Here is a 22,378-nt window from a genome sequence, read left to right on the forward strand (position 1 = left end):
ACCACAGGAAGCAGAAGCTCCTTCAGCCGGAAAGCTCAAAACGCCTGGAGTGATGTGGGAATGACCCCGCCGGTTCGGGACGCTCCCGCCCCCTCCTCTCTTCCTTTCCCTCCTTCCCTTCCCCCATGACGCGGCTGGGAGGCCTCAGGGCCTCCGCTCCCGTTAACCGGGCGGCGACGCCCGTCGCTTCTTTGCGGCCCGCCCGGCTCCGCCGCCCGGCGAGGCCGAGGGCCCCGTGCCTCCCCTTCGCCGCCGGTCCGCCCGCGGGCAGGGAGGGCGGCCCTGCACTCACCCGGCCCAGCACTCACCCGGCTCAGCGCTCCGCCATCCCTGTTTGCGGAAGTGACGAGCTCCCAGGGCGGGCGTCACGTCCTGCGCGGGACCGCGGGGGAAACGCGGCGGCGCGCGGTGTCTTGTGAGGAAGCGCTGGGGAGCTGGGGTTTTTTAGCCTGGAGAAGAGGAGGCTCGGGGGGGGAACCTTATCGCTCTCTACAACTGCCTGACAGGAGGTTGTAGTGAGCTGGAACCAGTTTCTTCCAACGTGCCTGCTCTGAGAGAGGAGAGATTCCGATAAGATAGTAAAACAACTTTTTCGCTGTTAGGATGCTCAGGCGTTGGAATAGGTTGCCCGGGGAGGTGGTGGAGTCACCCTCCCTGGAGGTGTTTAAGAGACGCCTGGACCTGGCGCCGGGTGATTTGGGTTCGGGGGTCAGAGTGGCAGTGCCGGATTGACGATTGGACAGGCTGGTCTTAAAGGGCGCTGCCAACCCTGGGTCTGTGAAAGGTGGCGGAGTCCGAGCTGGGGCAGAAGGACTACGAGTCCCAGGGGGCCGTGCGAGCTGGGGGCGGTGCTCACGCTTGCGCGGTGGGAGGGCGCCGCCGGGCCTGAAGGTGATGGTGGGGACGGGCGGCGCCGCACGTTGCGCGGGGCGGGCGGGGAGCGGGGGGGGGGGGGCTGTGACGAGAGCGGCCGTTGGTGACAGCGGCGCGTGCCCGAGGCTCGCGGGGCCCCTGAGGAGCGGCGCGGGCCCGGCACGAGGTACCCGCGCGGCGGGGGCGGGAGCGGGAGCGGCGGGACCCGCGGGATCGGGACGGATCCCCCACCGCGCCGGCTTGTGAGGGGATTGGGCTGCTGGCGCCTGCCTCCCGGCTGCCTTCCCTTTGACGAGTCCGTGTGGTACGGCGTTGAAGGATGTCGGCCGCGACGCAAGAAAGTGGGGTGGGAGATTTATTTCTTGGTAGGGAGATGACGCTGGATGGGCCTGGATGTTCCGTGGTGGGCTGCTGCTGCAGCATCTGGATGGAAAGGAAGGGATGTGGGGATAGGAGCTCAGGCTGTGACTTCTTCACGAAGGGCAGCGCCGATCCCAGCTCCCCGGTGCCCAGTGACAGGACCCAAGGGAACGGCACGAAATTGTGTCAGAGGAAGTTTAGGCTGGATACTGGGCGAGGGTTCTTCATCCAGAGGATGGTTGGGCACTGGAGCAGGCTCCCCAGGGAAGTGGTCACAGCACCAGCCTGGCAGAGCTCAAGCGTTTGGCCATAGTCTCAATCACAAGGTGTGATTCTTGGGATGCCCTGTGCAGGGCCAGGAGTTGGACTCGATGATCCTGATGGATCCCTTCCAAGTCGGCATATTCCATGGTCCTATGTTACCACTGGAGGACCGCGGGTGGCTTATGCTTCTTAAGGGAGTTCTCTTTCTAGACCTGCCTATGTCTTGTCTTTTCAGAAAGCTTGAAGTGGGTGTACAAGTGTTTTATTGTCTCGTGTTATGTTTCTCATTAGTAACCTGCTCCTGTTAATTAAGTATATCCAGGGAGTCAGACAGAGAAGCCATCAGAATTTTTGTTAATGCTGTTAAGTGAAACGTGGATCTATGTCAGCTATTACAAACTACTTCAGCCTCCCTAATGTCTGTTTCCAAAACCCCCTCTACCAGCTGTCCTGAAAGAGAAAACATGACTTTGGACAGTAGTACATGAAGTGTCCTAGAATTCCTTACCAAAGCCAGTTCTTAAACTGAGAGTGTTCTTCTGTTTACCCCAAGGTGTCATTGCTGTTACAAGTATTAACATAAAACGGTTTGCCAAAGTTTTGCTGCTTTGGGAAGAGATAGGGCGCAGGTTCCTCGTTTGGAATGTGTTTTGCTGCCTCTGCTTATGTGACTTGCAGCTGCTTCAGTGTGGGAATTGCATGCACAGAGGATAGTATGTCCCCACCGTCCATCTCCTATGGGGGTGACAGCAGGTGTTAATCTCCTTTTCTGTTTGATGCCTGTTTGAGGTAAAAAGGGTATGACTGACCCTTGTGGCAGCGTTACTGAATTGCACTCACTGCCTAAGAGGCATTTCCATCAGGGAATGAAAAAAAAAAAAATCATTTGATGATTTGGGTAGGTGGATATCAGGTGGCTTCCACATGGCAAAAACTGAGTAGATAAATTCAGACTGTTAAGGAGTATGTAAGGAATGTAAGAAGTTAAAGAGTTGTCTGGTGTGACTGTCTGCAGGTCTGTTTCACAGGCTGTAGCAGCTGTAAGAAAAGTTTTGATCTGGTTTGGGTTTTAAAAGATTCTGTGTAGTTCTCCTGCTGTAGGTGGTCTCTTCTGCAGGTAAACCAGCCCAGCTCTTGTGTATGCTCATAGGTATCACTTAGAAACTGAAGTCTGTTTTTGCAAGACAGGGAGTTCTTGATGTCCCCTAATGTCAGATAAGAGCCTTCAGTTTGCATCTTGGCACATTTTGGACCTGTAGGGAGTTTTTTCTAGTCTTGAAGACAAGGGCATGAGAAGTTCAACAACAAGAGCAGGAAGAACACTGATTTTCAAAAATGTAAAACTGCTAATAGAATCTCAGCAAATTGCTTGTAATCAGTTGAGTCCTGCGGGTTGCAAAGACAATCCAACATAGTTCTTTTTGGTGTTAAATCAGATAGTTGAAAATGAACTTATTTTCAAAATTAGATGCTGAGGCAAATTCATCATTATCACTATTTCAGTATTAGGAATGGAATAAAATCAATGAAAGGACTGAGACTTGGACCCAAAACCTGATGGAAATCTTCCTGGACAACCAGGTGTCATCAGAATAGATCATAAGGATTTTACTTTGATATTCTGATAGGTAACTACCTAGTTCCATCACTTTAGATCAAGGATCAAACTCGAGGTCAGAGATTCTTAATGACTATTATGTGCCCCTAGTAGATTTTTTTGACTTGAGATGACTGGATTGTGCAGTGTGACAATAACAACAACAAAAAAGAGCACTGTTCAAGTTACAGAAGTTTTTCTTAATTTTTCAGTCTTGAATTACAACACCTCTAAAAAAACACACATCATTCTTCGTGTCCCTGTCACTATAATAAAATTCCAGTGAGAGTAAAACATTATTATTCAGTTAAAAAATCCTTATGATCTACTGTGATTCTACTTTCCTAAATTTAGTTGAGTCTTGAAGGCACCAGTACAGGTGTGTTAAGTCCAACACACCTTGTCCATGTTAAATTTTGTCCAGAAAATTGTGATTTAAGCAGGTGCTGACAAGCCAGACTGGTGTGTCTGCTTAGGACTTTTTGTCCGGTAAGGACCGAAGCCACATCTGCTTTTAGGCATTGGCATTATACAGTAGAATTTACTCTGTTTGGAACTTCATGCTTCCTCTAAAAATCTCCAACCCTTTGTAGCCCAGTGCCTTCCATCACTCGGTTTTCTCAAACGAGCCACATTTTTTGTTATGTTTCCAAACATGACCCTGCCCCTTCTAAACAAATTCATCTGAATGGTAAAGTTCTGTTTGTGCACATCAGGAAATGAAAAGGACACTTGGATGGGCTATAAATTTTAATTCCCTGCATCTAATGTTTTATCTTGTCCCAAGAATTGACCTTGACCCTGTGTAACAGTTCTTGTGTAAACCAAACAAGTTGTGTGGCTGTGATTGTGGCTTTTTAGAACATTGCAGCAGATGATCCCCTGCAGTTCTTTAGGACTTGCAGAGTTTGTCCTTGAGGAGGGAGATGGGGGAAGGGAATGGTTGTTAATACAGTCAGGTGCTCATAAACAAATTATAAAACAAATTAGTAGCTTTTTTTCCAGTGGATTGATTTTGTTGGTTGGAAATAGAAATGCATGAGTGGCTTCACATGAATTCAGTGAGTCTCTTCCAAAAGTGGCTGGTGAAAGATTTTAGTAAAATGTGACGGCACTTAGCTTTAACTGCAGTGGTAGTGCTTAGCCCCCAGCGTGTACCAGACAGTTAACTATTCACTCTTAATATTCTGTGGATTTAAAAACTGGCTTTGCTGATGTTAAAATTAGATGTCATCCTTTGCTTCCTGCTGTCTCAGGCCATAGGATAGTACTTTTTGATGAGGGATATTTCTGTCTGAACCACAAGCCTTGGGCCTTGTTGATGACATCTGGCAGAAAGCAGTGTGCTTGCAAAGGTTGCAGTGTTGCAGTCACAGGATTCCTTTCCCAGTCTGAATACAGCAGTGTTGTAATGCTGCTGCTTCAGACTGTGAATAGGAATGTTATTAGGGTTCTAATACTGAAGTCTCATCAGAGCTCCTTCTGGTGTAAAGACACAGCTCTCTGAATCTGATGCACTTTCAGACACTTGTAGATGGTGTGATTTTGTTGTTTGCATGTTCTCTGTGCAAGAAATGCTGTGTGAGGCAGTAAACTGAGTAACGGGCAAGAAGGTTTAGCCACCCAGGTATTGAGACCTTAATAAAAATAATACTTCTCTTGTAAGAACTGTTCACATTCATTTGTAGAGATGTTGGGAATAGCGTTTACTGAAAATTAGATGAAGACTGTGGTTTTGAGTGTGTGTGTGTTCTGTAAATGTTATGATCAGCCTCTTCACACATAATTTTTCAAGATATTCTGATTGATACTGCACATATTTCCCCATATGGAGAAATCTGAATTCACAACAGAGAATTCAGCACTTACTTTGAATATTTAGAAAAGATTTATACTGGAAATGAATGTCTGCCAACAGTAATTCTGTTGAAAGATGAACGTTCTGTATTTTTTGCTGGGAAAAATGACAGCTTTTCAGTGTTTCAAAGTGTGAAATATATGTGGTGAGAGAATAAAAGAAAAAATCTTGAACCCAATGCTTCCACTGTGAATTCTGTTTTTGCAGAAGCTGGGATGGTTTTTCCCCAGTTTCACACTAGTTTACTTTTATTCCTACTTTGTTTCTAATTGTAAGGCTTCAGAGTTCTTCCTTGAGAATATTTTTTGGACATCTGTAGAAGCATTTGGGGTGAATTTGATGAGTAAAAGACTTGGTACTTTGAGGTTGTTGTTTTAAGTATCTTATAAAACTATTGCATAACGTAATTTGCACTTAATGTATTATTACAGATAGTACTGTTGCTTGCTGTTGGGTTATGGAGAGAAAAAACACAACAATGAGGCAAGACCTGTAAAGATCAAAGGTGGCAAAAATGGCATTTATCAAGGCTAGAAAGGAAACAGGTTTGGTAGTCACTGTGGAAGGTGAGGCAGAAGGCTGTACAAAGCTGATTCTAAGATTGAAGTTTAAGTATATTCCTAATAAATGCCTTTTATAATTACTCAAGATAAAGTATTTGAATATCTAAAGTTGTATTCTGTGGTTTGGTGTGGTGGTTTGACTCTGGCTGGATGTCAGGTGCCCACCAAAGCTGCTCTACCCTCCCCTCCTCAGATGGGCAGGGAAAAGAAAATATAATGAAAGGCTCTTGAGTTGAGGTAAGGGCAGGGAGAGATCAGTCATTGCTTGCTGTCATGGGCAAAACAGACTCAATGTGGGGAAATTAATTGAATTTATTGCCAATCAAATCACAGTATGGAAATGAGAGGTAAAACAAACCCTAAAAATTTCTTCCTGCCACTCCTCCTTCCTTATTTGGCTTAACTGTACTCCCAGTTCTCTCCCTACTCTTCCTCTCAGTGGCCCAGGAGGACAGGAAATGGGGGTTACAATCAGTTCATCACACATTGTCTCTGCTACTGCTTCCTCTACAGAGGGAGGACTCACTCCTTCCCCTGCTGCAGCAGGGGGGTCCCTCCAGGTCCTTACAGGACCTCCTCTAGTGTGGGTTTCCTATAGGGTCACAGCCTCCACCTGCTCTGGCATGGGGTCCTCCACATGCTGCAGGTGGATCTCTGTTCCTCTCTGGACCTCCACGGGCTGCAGGGACACAGCTCCCTCACCATGGTCTGCACTACAGGCTGCTGGCTTGTCTCAGCTCCTGTGCCTGGAGCACCTCCTGCCCCTCCTTCTTCACTGACCTTGGTGTCTGCAGGGCCGTTCTTCTCACGTGTTCTCATTCTGCTCTGCCCTGGCCTCAATTACATCTCTGCAACATTTTTTTTTTCTTTCTTAGCCATGTTATCCCATGGCTCTACCACCATCACTGATGGTCTCAGCCTTGGCCAGGGGTGAGTCTCTCTTGGAGCTGGCTGGCATTGGCTCTCTCAAACATGGGGGAAGCTTTTGGCAGCTTCTCAAAGAAACCACCCCTATAACCCACCCTCCACCAGAGCCTTGCTGCACAAACACAACAGATCTGGGCAAAAAGGCTGAACTTTATTTGTGTCAGCACCATCTGTTTCAGTAAAAGTCACTGTATCTGCAGTGTGTCTCTAATTGTTTCATTACATTTTTCATGAATAAATATTTTATTACAATTCCAGAGACTTTAAAAAGTAATTATTATAATCCACATTGTCTATATCAGTGAAGTGCTGAGTGACCAGAAAAACTATGAATTCAAAAATTAGCTTGGCTACTAGAATACAAGTTGCAAGTAGCAGGAAGTCTTGAGCAAGAGTTCAGTTTTTGGCAGCAACCTTTTGACTCTCATTAATGACTCTATTAGTGAAAAGAGATGTGCACTGCAGCTCTGAATTTCATCATAAAAGAAATATTTGAGCTCTGAACATAGAACTAATAACCATATTTCCAATGCATTTCAGCATGTGGAAAAGTGCTGAAAAACACTTGAGATGCTCAGTGAGTTGAAAGAGGTGAGGAATTTGTCAAATAAAATACAATGTACTATTGAGAGGGAAGATCCTAAGAAGTTCTCAAACAGTGTTTTGATGAAGTGTAGAAAACTGATCTCTGTATTTGTTTGTTCATGTTTTAGCATCTAACCCCTCCTCAGTTCAGTTGTGGGTTGGTTATTTTTCTGACGGAGTTGAGTCATATGCAGGAAACTGCAGATCTGAGGCTTGCTTATGTGAAGTCCCTTTCCAGCCCCTGTTAGTTTTCCAATAATTTTCCAATAAGTTTCCACTGCATTGTAAACCAGACCACTACACACATGCCCCTACAGCCCCCACACCTGCATATCAAGGGCCCTGTGGCTGAAAACCCTCTGAGAGACAACCACAAGTGTTTTAGGAGGAATGAACTAAAGATACCTTGGGAGACACAAGGACGGAAGAAGCTGTTAGGATTCTGAAAGTTATTACCTAAGTGGAATAGAAAGAGAATCAGATCTTGTTTTGATCATTAGCCTAAAGTGGAAGATAGTGTGAAGAAGTAGATGAATGCAGGCCTTGCTTTTCACTAACATAAGGCTTTTTTGATCTTTTTTTAGCATAGATATATAATATGCCTATTTTTAGGCTTAGTTGCAATCTACAGGTATAACTTCTCTACCTTGCTTATTGCAGACATATCTGTAGAGTGACAAATGGACAAAAAGAAAAATCAAACCAGATAGCACTTTAAAAGCCAAATTTTTCCTTGACATGTGCCTATAATCTGAGAGGCTCTGTAACTAGTACAGAGGATGATGCAGCAACACTTGTTGGACAGAATCATAGACAGCAGAAACCTTTTGTGTTAGTAGTGTGAGTTGTACTTACTTAAAAATTCAGTAGAGGGCAGAACGAAACTTGTGAAAGAAGGAACCAGTGCTAACAGATAGAATAGCACCAGTTATTAAAAACAGTTCTGAAAAGCAGAAAGCACTACAGCTGATTGTGATCCTTTCTTTTAGAAGCATTTGAGAGAGAGCATTCACGTTTTCATATAATGGTCAGCTACAGGCAATCTTAAGATCCAGTACTTTCCATCACAGAGGAGAATGGAGTTACCATGGACATACTGACTGTGCTGTTAAGGCTCCTGTTTAGCATTCCAGATATCTAATTCAACACACAGGCATTGCATTACATTCTCCTGCTTTGTCTTCTGAATCCAGTGTGCAGACTTTACACATATCTGCAATATCTTTTATTCTTCCTAAAGCTATTTCTTCTTGTCCTTTTTAATATTTGAGTATCAGAAGATTGTAGCAGTGAAGATTACTCGGTGTGTAAGGACTGTGGAAAAGTTTATTTTACTTTTTTGATTTTGCTCAGGGTGTTTCAGCAAGAAGAGTAGTTTAGGTAAAATAAGAGTAACAAAGTTGTTGGCTTATCTCCACTTAGCAGTATTGAGTTGTAATAATATGATCAATTTAAAAAATTATAGCATAGCATTTACTAAGTAAAAATAGTATAGAGGTAGGGTGGGGCTAATGCTTTAGGGTTATCTGTCTGCAAGGGTTTTAGTCTTTTATTTGTTTAAACATGATTTTACCAAGATTTAAATAAATTCCACTGTGATTTATTTGGCATTACTCCCTTTAACCTAAAATGTGGTGTTATATTTTTAGACAGTCCTGAATGACAAAACTACACAGCTAATGATGCCCAAACTTCAAATTATAAGCAAGTTTCTTAGTTGAGAATGAATAACAGATAGTTTGAGTGACGCTGCAAAAGTAGTAAAGGTTGAAATAGAAATGCTAAATGTTCATTCATGCACTCAAGGTATTAATACAAAGCATAAAAAGTCCCTGTGCACTTCCACTTTCCCATCTTTGGTTAGTGACTCCATGCTATGCCAACCCTTTGCAGTTACCAAGAGGTTTATAGTTTTATTTTACATTGAATTTAAGAAAAACAATGCTTTGCATGTATTGCACTAGTCTTACAATTATTTAAAAATATGTTCCCAGATTTTTAGGGCACCTATATATGTTTTCAGTTCAGTAGTGGTTTTTTTATTTTCTTATTTTGGTCTATAAACTTGGCAAAATCAGTTTTGAGTTTTTTTTAATACACTGTCAATGAGTTTTTCAAAAAAACAAATTTAAAAGAACAATTTAAATCTGAAAACAAGCTTTGGGTTTTTTTATTATATTTAGTAAAAATGTAAGCAATATGGTGGTGTTGTTTATTAAACTGAGCTGCTTGGATGAGATCTCTGTATTTGCTTTTTATGCAATCTGAAAGATGAGTTCAAAAGGATTTCTGAAAACTTGGTTTCTTTCCTTTCAAAATTCTACTCTGTCTGCCACACACAATTCTCAAAGTTTTCTAGATTTTACACTAAATATGACAAGAATGTAAATTACTTTTCTGTTTCCATAGAAAGGTGCCTTGGGAGTAGAAAAAGCTCATGGATTTTCATTGGGAACTCTCCTGTGGTATAATTAATGTTCTTTTTTTAAACAGTAACAGAACAAGTGAAAATGCTTTAAAGTCATCCATATTTACATATTGTGTCCAGAGTGTTTCTGGTAGAACTGAGAAAATAATCGAGTGTTCTCTACATATACTATACCCTCAATTCCCTCAGATGCTTTCTGACCTCTTTTACAAAAAAACTTAACGCTAAAGTTTTTGCCATTATCTTAACACTAAAGTTCTTGCCATCTTTTATGCACCTCCCTTTCTCATATTTTAATTTTTCCGGTAACTCAAAAAACATCAATTGTAACAGGGTAACCATTTTTACACAAATTATCTGATGAAAGTTTAATCTGACAGTATCACTGACATGTTTCCTCTTTCCAACAGTAAATACCCACAGCAGCCTTTGCCATAGCTATATTAGCCAGGCTTGTTACTTCTGTGTTTTCCAAAGATCCCCTGGAATTTTTTGGCATAGAATGTTTGCACACATCCAAAGCCCACTTTGAGACAGTCACATAAACCAGCACTCTTTTAAAATTCCTGAACTTTTGTTGTCCTCGGGAACAAAAAGCAAATTTAATATCTACTTTCTAATTATCACTGGAAAGTAGAGTAAATGCAAGAGCCAGGATGCTCTTGCAGTATATGAGATTTATGCCAAAGCTGATCTGAATTATAACACAAGTACAGAAGTTTCCTAAACAAAACCTCCAGCACTGCAACGAGAAGCTGATCTGTACTTTTCCATAAGAGGCCCCTAGAGCACTCCCTTTATGTCAGAGGCCTTGTTAACAGCTCACCATAAGACAGGGGTGCCTTCAGGAATTAAATGGTTATCCAGGAATCCCAACCAGGAGTTTGTCTTGAACAACCAATATCTCTACAGCTCAGTTTACAGTCTGCTGGCGAGCCTACTAAATAGTTAGCTGGGATGTGACAGTGCTGAAGAGGATACCATATCACAAGTGTTTGTATAGCATTTCATGATTTCTGTAGCTAATATCTATTCAGTCACTGACTACATGTAATTCTTGGAGCAAAGAACTTGCGTTATATTTGTCCTTAGACAGATTTTTTTTTCTTTGTGGCATTTTTAAGAGAAAACTAATCAAGTAATCTAAGATGCTTTGAAACACCTTTCCCCCTGCCCCCACTCCACAGACAAGAGCTTTCCCATCTTGGTATGTGGAGCTTGTACCTTCTTGTCCTTTTCTGCACCTTTGCAGCATGATGCAACAGCAGGAAAAATGTTAAACACACTAAAATGAAGAAGCAACTTTTCAAAAGTCACTAGGTGCAGTTGTGGGTAACGTTCAGGTTACTGTCCTGACTTCCTTAGAATCTGAGTGGTTTTAACAACCTAAAGTTACAGGGGCAACTGTATAGCTTGTATAGCTCCAGTAACTTCTTTGAGAAGTATTATGCTTAGAGAAGAAATCTGTGTCTCAAATCCATAGGCTGACACACTTCCTGTTGCCTGTAGAGTGCACAGGTTTTAGGAACTTCCTCTTACTAATTGTCTTAAAGGACAAGTTTCTCTGTATTCATGTCATGTTTTAGAGGGATGAAACAGCTAGTTTAATGTTTATTTGGATCTCCAACCATAATTATTGTGCACTTTATATGTCCTGATAAAGATTTGTTTGCATTGTTGAGCCAAGTAATTATAACAATTGAGCAGCTGCACCCATCACCCCTTTAAAAATATTTGTTTCTTTAAAATGAATTTACAAAGTGTATGCTGTATTAATCTGTTACTTGATTCATATGCCTTTCCTACATCTTGCTGTAGCCTTTATAATAGCTCCCTCATGCCAGTGCTTCTGGATAGCAGTGTAATACTCAGTGTACCAACACTTCAAAAGGTCTCTCCTTTGTTCATTTAAATAAGCAAAGCACTTACTTGTGAAACACAGTAAGGTCATTAGGAAAAGTGTATGCTGTATTAATCTGTTACTTGATTCATATGCCTTTCCTACATCTTGCAAAATCTAGAAACAGTGCTCTGAGAAGTGCTACTGTAAATACACTACAAGGAATGGAAAAATTCAGAAATGCTTGTTCAGCTTCTCAGTCCTGTGCTGAGGAATGATCTCTTCCCAAGGCTGCTGGAATGCAGTGTCCTGTTAATAACATAAATGACTCAAAATTATGGTTTCCCATGCTGTATGGTGGCAATTTGCAAAGCTTGTTTGAACCAGGTATTTTTCAGTAGGGTACTGGTGAACAGTAGAAGTCTGACTCAAGAGCCTCCAGATTCCCATAGGTGGATGCCTTTTGCTGAGTCTGCTGGCTGGATATTGAGAAAATCTACTTAGGGCAGACACTCAGTGATGTGTACTATTAGTGAGAGGGGAAAACAGTTCACTGTAGACAATGTTATCCCTCAGGAAAGAACTGTAAGTGGCAATAGGCAAGGAATGCAGTTGTCATGTTGCATGTTTGTTGTTACAATTTCTGTAAATCAGTTAAGTAGTTGGCACATGATAGAGTGCCATCTGAACACTTGAGTTTTGCTGAGTGTTTTCACTACTTCTTATTTTGAGAAGCAATTGCATTTGGGTTTCAGAAGTAAGCAAGAATCTCTGTTTCTTGCAAAACTAGAGATACCACAAGCAATTGCTGCTTCCAGTGAAGTCTTACAGAAAACTGAGTCGTGGAGGGCCAGTACCTGTAGCTGATTTACTGCTCCATGAACAGCAGCAGCACTTCTTCACTCCCACCGAGTTCATAATTCAACAGGACAGAGTAACTGCTTCCTTATATGGAGACACAAGTTCCTTTTCCCCATTGATGCAGTACCTCCTGTTAGTAGGAGTTCAACAAAAGTGTGTGTCTGTGTGTCACAAGCAATGCAGAGATTCCCAGGGAGTTTGAAACCTGGGAATTCCTCTTCTCCCCACATCAAACATTGTCATTCTAGTAATTGCCATTAATTCAAGTACAACAGTAGCATAAAACTACCTAGCAAACGTACAGGCAGGATCGTTCCAACAGATCCATTTGGATTATGAAACTTTCCTCTCTTGAACAGTAATTCAAAGTTGAGGAAATTCTAAAATTACACAGAAAAAATCTCCCATTAGCATGTCAGTATTCAAAAGGGAATTTACACCAATAAATTCTTCAGTTGCAAGGTTTCAGGCTGAACAGAAATAAATCTTCATAGGATAAATTTGCTCTTGTTGCTAGTTCTCTAAATGTGCCCTTTTTTCACTTTAGCAGGGGCCTCAATGTGTTCAAGACATATATTTGAAAGGTGGGGAGCTAGTGGAAGAGTTGCAACTTTTTGAAGATACACCCCTTACCATATCTGGAAAATAATAAAGGGTATGTATGGTTTCACTTTTTTTTTTTTGTTTTTTAAGCTTCTTTCTCTGTTAAGAAGTATTAATCATTTTCTGCAGCCTAGAAAAATTCACTGCTAAAACACCTGGCATATATCTAAGGTGAAGGGAAAGCAGATACGACATTTCAATTAAATTTGAATGATTTCTAGTTTGGATAAAGAATTGTTGTGGCAATTAAAATGGAAAAGCATTAGTATTGTACAAAACTTGTAGTGTAACTAACTTAAATGGCATTTGTTACATCAATTAGCATCACCTTTTTTTTTTTTTTTTGGAGGGAAGGAATGCTAGTTCTGTAACTTGCAACCATTGAATAAAGGAAAGGAAAGATTATTTCACAATTTCAAAGTATGCATTTTGGGGGGTAAAATTATTTCTTGATGTCTATGCATGCAAAAGTAAATTCCTTTCTTCTTTTTGGGAAAGCTCTCAATAGTTATTTCAAACTTTCAGGAGTAACTGGTAAGTATTCAAAATCATAGAGTTAACTGGATTATTCCACAGTTTTAAAATATTCTTTGCATTGCAATATTTGGAAAATTGCAATTCAGTTTTGCTTATGTTAATACATTACATTCAACAGTACCTTCCCCCTTCCTGACAGGTGTTACTGGCAGGCTGTTACAGTTACATTTGTTACTATTTAGGCTATTGCTTGATTATTAATAATTATTTCTATTGGGATTTTCTCAATTTTATGAACTTCTACTCAAAATAGTATCGAACGTGAAAAATTTTACCAAAACTAAGAATGCACTGACACCAAAAATAAATTTTAATTGCATTTACTTCAGTGAATTTTTAATGCATTTATGTAGGCTCAATGAATCACACAAGTTACCAGATGCTACTTTAAGTGAAGTTTAAAGGTAACTTTTCAATGGCTGTGCCAGATCATGTAGATAAAAGCAGTAGATAGTATTAAACTCGTAAAAATATTTTTGGGAGTAGAGTGATCATTTTAGCAGTGAGGAGCAGACTATGTTAAGTGAAGGTGCTATTTTAGTTCAGAATGCTGAAGAAACTAGAAAATTATTTCCTTAATTCTGGAAGGTAACCATTTCTGCAAAGAATGTGAGGGAAACCTTTCTAAAGTAGAATAGAAAGCCATTTAAAATTTGAGAATTGTAAGTGACATTGGAGCAAGTAGAAATCACACCACTGAAATGCAGTTTGTTTACTCTTGTTTCTTCTTTATAGAAACTCCATCCACACTTCATCAAAATGCAGCGGAGTCTGTTACATTCTGCATCTCAGCTGGCGCATGGGACATGTTGGTTCTTCCCTCGCACCGGTGTCTTTCAGTGCTTGAAAGGACAGTCTGTGTTGTCTACTGTGGGATGCAAAGTCATTCTGGCACTGGACCCTCCTAAACAATGTCTTCATGCAGGTGCAGCTCACTTTGCCTCAAAGAAAACTGCTTTTTCATCCCAGCCAGCAGACACTTCTCACAAAGTACCAGAAGGGAGAAATCCTTTGCCTTTGGCCACTGATGCACCCAAGCAGAGCCCTGCAGAGTCAGATTCTTCAGAACCTGATCCATTACAAGATAAATCAATTAGTCTTGTTCAGAGATTCAAGAAAACTTTTAAGCAGTATGGGAAAGTCATGATTCCAGTGCACCTTGTGACTTCCACTGTATGGTTTGGATCCTTTTACTATGCAGCCATGAAGTAAGTTGGCATTTTGTTGCAGTGCCCAATACCGTGGTTGAATTGAGATCTACTAGTGAAAGGACATATAAATTATTATTGCATGTTAAAAAGTGCCTTTATATTTAAAAGAGAAATGTGGCTACATTTTTGACTAAAGCATAAGGTTAATATTGAAAGTATATAGGATTCATGAGAGTGTCATGTACATACTATTACCATGCAGTTATTGCTGTGTACCTGGTATGTTGCTGACCTTTAAAGGAATGCTCATCTCTCCAAAATGATGAATAGATGTAAGCAGCATTGAAATTATTAGTAATCTCTCAAAAGGTAAAGATAGGGATTTGGAATCCTGATTGTGAATGGCTAGTTGAGATCTTTATAGACTTTTTCTTTTTTTTTTTGCCCTTGGACTTCAGGTTACCACTTCCTCCCCTCTTCATCCCCAGTCATTCCTTATAACTGGATTTTCGCTTCTTGGATTTACCTCTCTTAGCTGTTCACAATGTGTATCCCCTCCTTTTTTGTTTCTGTTTCTTGTATTTCCTTCGATCCACTGAAAAAATTGCTACTGTAGACTATACTTTTTAATTGGAAATTAAATATTTGTGTGGTTAAAAAAAAAAAAAGATAAATGAAGTATTCTAATTTTAGTTTCTTTTAGTTACAGCATGTGCTAGATACCATTCTGGAAAATGGCATTTATCAGAAAAAAATACTATATCAATTATGAGCTGCTAGTTTGCTAGTTCAGATGAAAGAAGTTTTATTTATCTGGAAATAGTTTGCTAAATATAAGCAAATGTTTATCTCTGGACTGCTGGTGTTGTATATTTAATAATAGAAAGCATGAAACAACGATGGTTTGTGGTGGCAAGGATGGAACTCTGACATCAGAATGCCTTACTGCACAAGTGTTTGTTTTAGTTACTCTAACCAGCTGGCATAATTGCCCTTTCTGGGAGCTATAGATCCAAATGTCATTCTAAATTTAGCTCATGTCAGAGGAATAAAGGTCTTGAACTATAAAAATATTTTGCTTTGAATAAATTCAGGTTGATGCTTATGTCCTGACATTTCACATTGAGTGAAGATTACTTTTCTTGAAACTCTAAAGCTTGCTGCTAAAGTAGGTATTTGGCAGATCAAAACAACTGAAATACTCAACTAGAAACTAATTAAACTAATTATAACAAAGCTTCAGTTTGTTATGCCACAGGAGCAGTGCCCTCTTGAAGTAGAAAAATAACTTTCAGAATGACTGGTCATACAAGACTAAACAGTGGTGGTTTATGAAATGGCACAGTTAGTGCTGTCTTTCAGCTCTTACTAGGTCTGCATTCCCTACTCTGGGAATAAGCCTTCAGACTGTAGGTTCTAGTAGCTGTTGGGAAATTACTGCCTGTTACTGTTCCTGATGCTAAAGCAATTGCATGCTCAGAAGAATGCTTAAAATATTAGATAGAAATGGATAATGGTACTAATAAGACAAAATCTCTAAATACTGGACATTCAGGTCTTCTATAACTGTGTGTAGCTTTCTTCTGTAATATAAAGATTAGCTTTCCTTTCTCTTTTGGTGTTTCCCTGGATTTCAAATAGAAAGAAAATGTGATAGGAGCTCCCTCCACCAATCTTGGTACCTTATATTGACGCAGTAGAACAACTGAGGACAAAGCCCCTGAAGTCTTGTCCATGTAACATGTTGCTTCCTTTTCTTTTGCCACATTCCATGTTTGATATATTTAGAAGTGAATGGAGAACATTATCTGAAATTTTAATAGAAAAAATGTAATTTTAGACAAAACAGAGCATGAAATTGAATGTGCACAGCTGGAACCTGAGTAGCAGTCTTACCACCATTACATCTACTTACCTGAAACATAAACTGGGACACAGGTAAATTAGAAACTATTCCACCCAACAGAGATAATATAAATGGGTCACCTTTTGAAATGCTGAGAAGAACATTAATTTTCCTGTGGTAAGAAACATAAATCCTGTAAGTATATTGCTTAGATTAAAAAAAAAATTGTTTTCAAATTATGAAGTTTGTGTAATAAAGAAATAGTACTCTAAATTACTATTCAGGTTTCAAATTCCCATTCAAGTTACCAGTGTTTTTCTCTTTTATAGTGGAGTGAATGTTGTTCCATTCCTAGAGTTGATTGGCTTACCAGACAGCGTAGTAGACATCCTGAAAAATTCCCAGAGTGGAAATGCACTAACTGCATATGCATTGTATAAAGTAAGTATAATTATAGTTTGTAAATAAGCTCTAAGTCTTGCCTGGTGAAATAAACAGAGTTTACTTGTTTACAGCAGAAGGAATTAATTAGCTTTCTTTGATAGTTACATGTACTTAAGCATTCATTTTGTGGTAAAAATAGTCCCATGCAAGTTGATATGTGTTCTGTGTTCCTTCAAGGAGTTTATCTGTATTTCTAAAATAACTTCTTTGCTGCAAAAGTATTGCAGCCCTCTGAGATGACAATTAAGTTATTCAGTATCCCTGACATGATTAGCAGGGACAAAGAGATAAAGTCTAAACACCTCATCTGAATTTCAGATAAAAGGACAGTTATTTTTACCCTAGATGACTTTTTGTCTTCCCCTTAGATGTCCATCACTGGCAAGTATTTTCATTGTCCATTTGAATAAATTACTTACATTCAGGTTTGGGTTTCCTTTTATTGCTTTATATGTGCAAAGTCTGTGTTTGGAAAGCTTGAAACATGTCAGACCATCCAAAACCAAGGTACAATATTTGCTGTACATGCCACTCAATCTGTTTTATTTCTAAAAGTGATGTCCTTCTTGCCTGTTTCCAAAGGGATTACTTTCCCAAACAAAATGTGAAAGTATGACTCTTTCCAATTTTTCCTGTGCCTAAAAGAGACCAATAAATAAAGACGGTTATTAAATCTAAAGATGTTGTTATAGCTGGGAGATCTGGCAGTGCTGGAAGAAACTCAGTGTTCACATGCAGTCTGTTTGAATTGCATCAAGATGTTGAATGCTTGTCCCACAAGCTGCACAGGGAGGGTTTATGTGTTGATGAGTTTTTTTAAGGAAAGTCTAATGCCCTTGCTGGCTCTGCCAAAATGATACTTTGAATAAAAGGTATGCATTTCTAGGGGATGCACTGTAAACTGCCTTATTTCCTTATAAATTGAAGATATCTTTAGAATCTGACACTGGTCAAAATAAATTTTCAACATAAAAAAGTACCTTTTGCTGGCTGTTATTTTCCTGTTTTATCTATGTGCTGTGTTCTCTGGTTTCTTTTAAGATTGCAACTCCTGCCAGATACACTGTGACTTTGGGAGGAACATCTGTCACTGTTAAATACCTACGTAAGCACGGCTATATGTCCACACCACCACCAGTAAAGGAATACCTACAAGACAGGATGGAGGAAACAAAGGATAAAATTACGGAGAAGATGGAGGAAACAAAGGATAAAATTACGGAGAAGATGGAGGAAACAAAGGATAAAATTACAGAGAAGATGGAGGAAACAAAGGATAAAATTACAGGGAAGATACAAGAAACCAAAGATAAAGTTTCATTTAAAAAAATAAAGGAGTAGGAGAGATGCTTAATTTTTGGATATATCAAACTTAGCACTTTAACCCTTTGTGAGGCAGGATATGCAAAGTGCACTTCTGAGCTTTTTTTCTTTTATATTTTTGCCCCTTGTCTGGAGACTACAATTGCTACATGGATTTAAAAGTTAAAGTTCCTTGGGGAAGAGGTTGTGACCTAAAAGTTTCAATTTTCAGAAGGAAAAGTGAATCTCAAATTGGAAGTTAACATGTCCCTTGGTAATAATGTTAAGAATTGCTCTTCCCTCTTTTTTCCCCACACCCTCCTCCTCAAAATGAAGGTGATTTCTGCCAAAAACCACTTCTCTGTTCTTCTCCCATCATAGTGCACAGCCGTGGTTCCACTAGACTGAGTCTTCCATTAAATAAGAATGAAGATTTCTCTGTTGGGAAGAGCAGCATGTTTAGGTTTTTAGAGTATGTGGACCCAAGCCTCTTCAATCGTGATCATCTCTCAATTTGGAGCACGCCATTGTCACCGATACTGCACATGAAGGAATTGATGGATCAGCTACTCAGCAGGAATTGATTACAATGGCTTCCTTGGCTTCAGCCAGGCTGCTGTGTTTACAGGTTGAGACTATGAATCTTTCTTGAACAGTGCATCTCTTCATAACTGAAAGCTATAGGAAGATGAGTTAATCACAGTAGCCATACTGTCAAGTATACTTTGTTTCCTGAAGTTGATTTACAGTACAAAGTCATTAAAATCAATAATTAAACACTAGGATTTGTTCATTGCATTGAAGTTTACAAACCTGCTCAATTTCATTTTTGAAACAAAAAAAAAAAAAGATAAGTTTATTTGAGAAATTGCTATACTAAGGGTTTTTTTAAACACATAGAAAGTTAAACATCAGAGTTCTTCCTCCTCCCTCAGTAAAACAATTTGACTAAAATAAGCATGATTTCTGAGAAAGTGATCACAGTCTACCAAACTTTTTTTCCCTTAGATTAAGTCAGGCAAACACTTATTCATACCTGAAGGCCGAAATGTTGTCTCAGATGTCATAAAGGACTAAAGTTGAAACTGTTCTATTTGGCTGGGCAGGCAAACTTCTCATTTTTATCCAAATTTAGGCTGAATTGAAGTGTATTTTTCCTATTTCTACTACAGATCTCACTTTGTAGCAACTCAGCATGTATAAGTTGTTTAACAAAGGTGCTCAGGGGGATATGGGGGAGCAAGAGAGTTGGACCCTGAGCATTGCAATTTACTGGAGTGAAAAAATATAGCTGATGAAGTATCAGCTCTGCCCCACTGTCCCATTCTCATTCAAGTCACTGAGGGCTTCTCCATGTGAGTGAGTTGAACTTCATTAACTTAATTGTGCAGGATTGATTACATACTTCTCTGCCTCTGCCCACAGGTAAAATAGTAACTGCAATCTAATGCCTACCTCACAGGGATGTTGTGAGGAATAATCATTGTATATTCAGTGACCTGAAGATGTAAAGTGCCATGTTTCTGATAAACATTATTAAAAAAAAATATTTCTGTGAACTCTTATACTGCTAAGTATTACTGTTAAGGACTAAAGTTGCTGTATTATTTTCTCTTTTAGTGTGCTTTTCCTTACTGTCCCCCTGCACACATTCTTCTGATGCTGGCATTTGTTCTGATTTCCCACTTTTGGGGGCAGTGTTAGCCATGCCCTGCAGGACCCTGCAAAGCCCAAAGTGTGCCCCAGTGACATTGCATGGTCACTCTCAGTCTGGGGCCACATATGGGACCCTTTCAGTGACACTCACAGGATCCGTCTCTTTACACGTGGCAGGGATTGCACAGGGGCACCTTGGTGTCCTAGGATGACTTTAGCCCTTAGACATGTCAGAACTTGTTCATTCCACCACCTCTTCTTGCCCTTCCCCTTGCCCAGCTGGCCTGTGACCACTCCAGTGTTTATATGATCCATCTCTACTAATGCTAAGTACAAAAGCTGATTGACTTTGAGTTGACTGTCCTGTGTGATCATTTCTGCAGCTGGAGGAACAGCTCACAGTGACTCTTGCCAAGTGCCACCTCTGTGTAGTTGGTCAAGTTTGCAGCATGGAGAAGCCTGAGGAGTTTCTGGGACAACCACTTCCTCCACCCAGCATGTCAATTGACAAAGCACAGAGTTACAGGGATCCATTTATACAAAGCGAGAGGGGAAATCTTAAAGACTTTGGAAGTCTGACTTGGAGAGCTTTTGTGAAAATTAGTCACATGCTTGGTTGTACTGGTGACCTTGTCTCAAATTTGCCTTATATGGGACCTCTGCCTCATTAGTGGAGAGAGCACCTGGGGAGTTTCCTGGGCCACCCAGGAAATGAATGAAAGGCCACTTGGTGCCCAGTGGGTACCCAGCTATGCTGCAATTCTTACTAGGCCAAAGTTGACTTTCATCTTGTATCTCACTTCCAGATTATCTTGCCATGATACTAAGGTGCAGTTCTTGTTAGTGACAGTCAGCCTTAGCATGAGTTTGCATGGCTGGCAGCCAGGGGCCACCACCCTTTGGAGAGGCAGTGTGCCTGCACTCTGCTGGCAGGCTGGGGCAAGCAAGGGGCACCTGGGGACAGCACAGGGTCTCCTTCTGGTACCCAAGCCAGCACAGTTGGCACACTCATGTGGCAGCAGTGTCCCTTAAGGTGGAGCAGCATCAGTTAGTGCCTTCAGTAGCAGAGAAGGAACAGGGGAGCAGGTGCCATGGCCTGGGAAAGCAGTTTGGGCACAGCACCAAGAGGTCCTGAGGCAGCCCACGAGTGACCCAAGCAAGGGAGTGCCCAGCAAGTGCCAAGAGTCCTTGGTGAGGTGAAAAGCCCAGGCAGAAGCCCAGCAGCACCTTCCATTGCCTGTACAACCATTCAGTCAGTGCTAACAGGGCTTGCCTTTTTACCTCTCACTGTTCAGCGTCCTCGTGGGAAAGGGCTGTCCCTTCAGGCTCTAGAGGGTGGGTGAGGGTGTGGGTCCCTCCACCTCTGCAAAGCTTCAGAAAACTGATGAGACCAGGACTAAGGCATCCATCACTACATGTACAGCAGGGAAATGGCTGCTTTGGCACCATCTCCCACTGCTGTCTGCTCCCTGCCTCACATGTAACACTGCTGCACAGCATCACCAAGTCACAACCTGCACTCTTGAGTCCAGAGTACATGCTGTGATCAAAGCAGGGAATCTGTGTCAAAGCTGGGGCCCCAGGATGGAACTGGAGTAGATGTTATGGTCCAAGCAGGGGGCAGATCTGAAATCACATCCCAAGATGGGACTGGAGCTGAAGTTACAAACCAATGCAGAGCCAGAGACATCACAACTCATTACTTGGCTCGGGCCAAAGTTGCTGCTCAAGATGGGGAAGAGACAAAATCAAAGCGCAAGCACTGCCCAGAGCCAAAATTGCAGCTAAAGGTGGGCCCAGAATCAAGATAATATCCCTACTGGGACTGGACAGTCGCAAGACAAAACAGCAGTCACCACCTGAGGTGGTGACAGAGCCAAAAAATTCATAACCCAGGATGGGGTGGAACCAAAGCCAGAGCCATTTCAGCTCAAATTGCTGTGGCACTCACTGTCTGAGCAAGGACCAGAGCCAAATTTGAGTTGAGGCAAGTAGTGGTCCAAGACAGGGCAGGAACTGAAGTTGATGAAGTTTTAGCTCTCATATTATCCAGATTCTGTACTGCAGTAGTATATAACACTAAACTTTTCTCTTCACAGCTTAGTTAGACAAAACAATCCTTTTCCAGCCTGACCATTGCAGCTTCAGGCCCCAAAATGTATAAACAAAAGCAAATTGGGGGTGGGGGGGGAACAAACTGGGAGAATGGGACTTCATAACCTGAAGCTCTAATTGGACAATTAACCCCAATATGCAAATGGACCAAACTCATAAAAGTGTGAAAATTAATGAAAAAAAAACTTATAAAAGTGTGAAAACCCATCATCCATCTTGGGTGTAGCCTCGGCCAGACTCTTCTACTGCCCATGGTGTAACCTTTGAAGGCCTTTTTAATAAATACCTACTTTTTTTCTCTTACTCTGTCTAGCTTCTGTTTTAGGTAACCTCTCCAGGTATCAAAGTCACAGCCACATATTGGGCCAGAGCTGAAATCATGCCCAGAAGTGCCACTAAGATGAAGCCACGGACCAACATGGGGCTACAGCCACAGCCACAACCTGCCATCCAGCCCTAGCCACAGTCACAGACCAAACAGGTACTGGAGCTGAAATAGCAACCTGGTATTATTAGGCCAGATGTGTCTCAGAGGCCCAAGATGTGTCTAGAACAGAAATCATGGCCT

At 41.1% G+C, this 22,378-nt stretch overlaps 2 protein-coding genes across 10 annotated transcripts in view; one reads left to right on the forward strand and one right to left on the reverse strand.

Moving 5' to 3' along the window:
- Positions 1-398, reverse strand: part of RNMT (RNA guanine-7 methyltransferase) — a 15,543-nt gene extending 15,145 nt beyond the window's left edge. Inside the window, exon 1 of one of the 2 annotated variants that reach the window (XM_053935240.1) lies at positions 309-398. The gene's annotated coding sequence lies outside the window, so the exon portion shown is untranslated. Of the gene's footprint in view, positions 1-292 lie in introns of both variants that reach the window. The other variant, XM_053935259.1, reaches the window with a different exon arrangement.
- On the forward strand, positions 338-19,651 carry FAM210A (family with sequence similarity 210 member A). Of its 8 annotated transcripts, XR_008429350.1 has the most exons (6): positions 338-415; positions 12,704-12,811; positions 14,032-14,504; positions 16,623-16,734; positions 17,779-18,313; positions 18,421-19,651. XR_008429350.1 is itself a non-coding variant. In XM_053935268.1 (5 exons), the coding sequence occupies exons 3-5, from the start codon at positions 14,056-14,058 to the stop codon at positions 18,076-18,078; spliced, it is 861 nt and encodes a 286-aa protein (XP_053791243.1). In that variant the 5' UTR covers positions 338-415; positions 12,704-12,811; positions 14,032-14,055; the 3' UTR covers positions 18,079-19,651. The 8 variants fall into 8 exon arrangements, 7 of the variants coding, with proteins under 7 accessions (XP_053791243.1, XP_053791284.1, XP_053791265.1 ...); XM_053935268.1 differs by having other exon boundaries at positions 17,779-19,651; XM_053935309.1 differs by having other exon boundaries at positions 367-415; positions 12,707-12,811; positions 17,779-19,651.
- The last annotated feature ends 2,727 nt before the right edge of the window (positions 19,652-22,378 follow it).

The sequence above is a fragment of the Vidua chalybeata genome, chromosome 1 (assembly GCF_026979565.1).
Source record: "Vidua chalybeata isolate OUT-0048 chromosome 1, bVidCha1 merged haplotype, whole genome shotgun sequence".
Taxonomy (NCBI): domain Eukaryota; kingdom Metazoa; phylum Chordata; class Aves; order Passeriformes; family Viduidae; genus Vidua; species Vidua chalybeata.

Excerpts from the sequence above, each read along its gene's own strand:
- FAM210A (XM_053935268.1), top strand. The coding sequence starts at position 14,056 with ATGCAGCGGAGTCTGTTACATTCTGCATCTCAGCTGGCGCATGGGACA. Across the intron at positions 14,505-16,622 it reads TTTTACTATGCAGCCATGAA|TGGAGTGAATGTTGTTCCAT; the intron begins GTAAGTTGGCAT and ends TCTCTTTTATAG. Across the intron at positions 16,735-17,778 it reads CTGCATATGCATTGTATAAA|ATTGCAACTCCTGCCAGATA; the intron begins GTAAGTATAATT and ends GTTTCTTTTAAG.